Consider the following 2822-nt stretch of genomic DNA (forward strand, 5'->3'; position numbering starts at 1 on the left):
TGGGCTGTCTGGCTGCTCTGATGGCAGGTGCATGAAAATTGAAAGTTTCTGAATGACGGATTTGAAAGAAAGGGAGCAGTTCAGATTTCGATTTAATAAGGCGAACACAAACGATCACAGTACTCTTGCTTGGGCTAACATCTTGGGGGCTCGGCACGTGGTGCAAAACATTCAACTGTGAGAGAAGCTAAGTACACCCTTCATCTCAATCAAAGTGACAGGTAGGCGGGACTTCCGGTTAAGGGGGGAGGGGGGTGAGTGTGAGTGGGGTAGGGGTGGGGGTCTATATGTTAATGAATTTAACACCTCTGACAGCAGCGGGTGGTGGCGCCTATTGTAATTGCCCGTCTGGGGCTGTTATAAAGTTGTCAGCTCTAGTTTTTATAGTTTTCCCCAAGTAGTTGTTTAAAAATAAACAGTATGAAGATGTGCAAAACTAAAAAACTTTACCGATCAGCCAAGTGGTCATTGAAGTATATGACTGGAGATTTGTTCTCCTGCCCGCGGTATGAATCCATGGCCCATTGCATCAGCGAAGACTGTCGCATGGGGCTCGGCATAGCAGTGACGTTCAAGAAGAAGTTTGGACGTGTCTCAGCGTTAAAGGAGCAGAGTAAGTCAGACTAGTTACTAAAACAGTCTTTGTTAAAAAATAAAAATAAAATAAATAAAATAACAAAAAACAACGTTTCATGTTTATGTTTCCTAACAGAGAAGCTGCCAGGGCAGTGTGCTGTCCTGACACACGGTCAGCGCTTCATCTACTATCTGGTATAGCACGCTGTAGAAGCAAAAAAAAAAAAAAAAGTTGTTTTGTTACGCCATCTTGTAACCGTAGCCTGTTATGCGTTTCAGATCACAAAGAAAAAAGCCAGCCACAAGCCCACATACATCAGCTTGAGACAGAGTCTGGAAGATATGAAATATCACTGCTTACAAAACGGTGTCAACAGGGTTTCAATCCCACGGTTAGTAGAAACTATTATAATAATAAAATATCCCTTAACTCTTCTTTAGCGGGCGGTTATTAAACCATGTGTTTTATCTTGTCTCTCCCCACCACAGAATCGGCTGCGGGCTGGACCAGTTGGAATGGTCAAAAGTGTCAGAGATCCTGGAAGAGGTCTTTAAAGATGCTAATATCACCGTCACGGTGTACAGCCTGCCAGGGATAAAGCTGAAACCTTAGCTCTAATTGTTTGTACTCAGACAGCAATATACCTGTATTCTGCACCTTTTGTCAAATAAATATTTTACTCGTCAACCGGACTTTTGTCTTTTATTGCTCCAGACTAGCGGTACTCAGCTGTTGATATGTGTATTCTGTACCTTTTGTCAAATAAGTGTTTTAATTGTCTTAGACCCCTCACCGCGCGACTTGCGCCTGAAGTGGTCCAGACTAGCTGGCTCCTTAGCGCTGATTGGTTGAATTCAACCGCTATTCAGATCCTAACACACCCACCTGTCCACGTGGGTGGTGTCGTAGCATTACGTGGCGTGGTTTAATAGGTCGACAAAAGGTGGTGGGTGGTTCTCCACACCTCTCCTATTTTGTAACGGTACTAGTTTCTTAACTATTTCACTGAATCCCTACCAGCGTTTACCGACGGGATCCTGCTGAAGGTACATTTGTGTTTTAATTGTCTTCTTTTATTTATTTTCACTCTAAGAAAATAAAATCTAAATAATGGCGGTGCTTTCTGATTCTCAGTTCAACGATATATTCAGCAATGGTAAGTAGCAGAACTTTTCTTTTTTTTTTTTTTTTTTTATCTCTTTCTTAAAGCTGTGGGGGAGTGTTTGGATGTTACATTCGAGCGCTGTAATTTGTCTACAGATACATCCAGCAATGCAGCAGATGCAACCATCCTAGCCCAACCCGATTCTCAGTTCAGCTGTATATTCAGCGTCAGTAAGTACCGCAGCTTTTTTTTTTTTCTCCCCCCTGAAAGCATGTTTAAGACCGGGCGGAGGTGTGGGGTTTGGGGTGTTACGTTCACGTATTGTAATTTGTCTACAGACCCGATTGCTGAGGTACCGGATGACGTCTTCCTAACACAATTTCTCACCGGTCAGTATACCTGTATTTTATTTTTTTATTTTTATTTTTTTTAACAAGTTCTTAAATCAAAGAAGGTGACTAATCATTTTAATATGCAGATTCACCGGCCCCTCGGGTTGTTTCCGGAGATGAGGGGAGGGCTCGGCCCAGGAATCGTCTGTCGCTAAGTAGATCAAGACCGTATGATCGTGTTCTCAGCAATATAACAAACACACAGCACAACCCGACAATCACCATCAACGACTCAGACGTCAACGACTCAGAAGACGACTTCCTGCCACCTCATCAGAGTGTTCGTTCGAACACAGCTTCACCGGCTAACGGGGCTAGCACACGTGCCGCTAGCACACCTCCAGCCGCCGCAAGACAACGTATCGCTCCACGGGGTACCCAGCAGCGCAACGCATCTAGTGGCGGTGGTACACGCGCCGCTAACACACTCCCAACCACCGCAAGACAACGGGTCGCTCCACGGGGTCCCCAGCAGCGCAACGCATCTAGCGGGGGTGGTACACGCAGCGCTAGCACACCCCCAACCACCGCAAGACAACGGGACGCTCCACGGGGTCCCCAGCAGCGCGTCGCATCTAGCGGGGGTGTTACACGCAACGCTACCGTCCATCCCCCCAACACCAGCAGGCGACGCGCATCTAATTCTACAGATGCTAACGCAGCTAACCAGCATCGCAACCCAGCTAACGGGGCTAGGACACATTCTGCGAACAACGAAGCGTACAACCCCCACCAAGCGGTAAGGGGT

The 2822-nt window shown here is 46.2% G+C and overlaps 1 protein-coding gene across 1 annotated transcript; it reads left to right on the forward strand.

Moving 5' to 3' along the window:
- The first annotated feature begins 279 nt into the window (after nt 1-279).
- On the forward strand, nt 280-1264 carry LOC148160871 (ADP-ribose glycohydrolase OARD1-like). The gene is made up of 4 exons (XM_088016459.1): nt 280-613; nt 713-771; nt 856-968; nt 1066-1264. The coding sequence occupies exons 1-4, from the start codon at nt 421-423 to the stop codon at nt 1187-1189; spliced, it is 489 nt and encodes a 162-aa protein (XP_087872585.1). The 5' UTR covers nt 280-420; the 3' UTR covers nt 1190-1264.
- The last annotated feature ends 1558 nt before the right edge of the window (nt 1265-2822 follow it).

Source organism: Poecilia mexicana, unplaced genomic scaffold (assembly GCF_051168715.1).
Source record: "Poecilia mexicana isolate PSO_F unplaced genomic scaffold, ASM5116871v1 scaffold_2, whole genome shotgun sequence".
In the NCBI taxonomy this organism is placed as follows: Eukaryota; Metazoa; Chordata; class Actinopteri; order Cyprinodontiformes; family Poeciliidae; genus Poecilia; species Poecilia mexicana.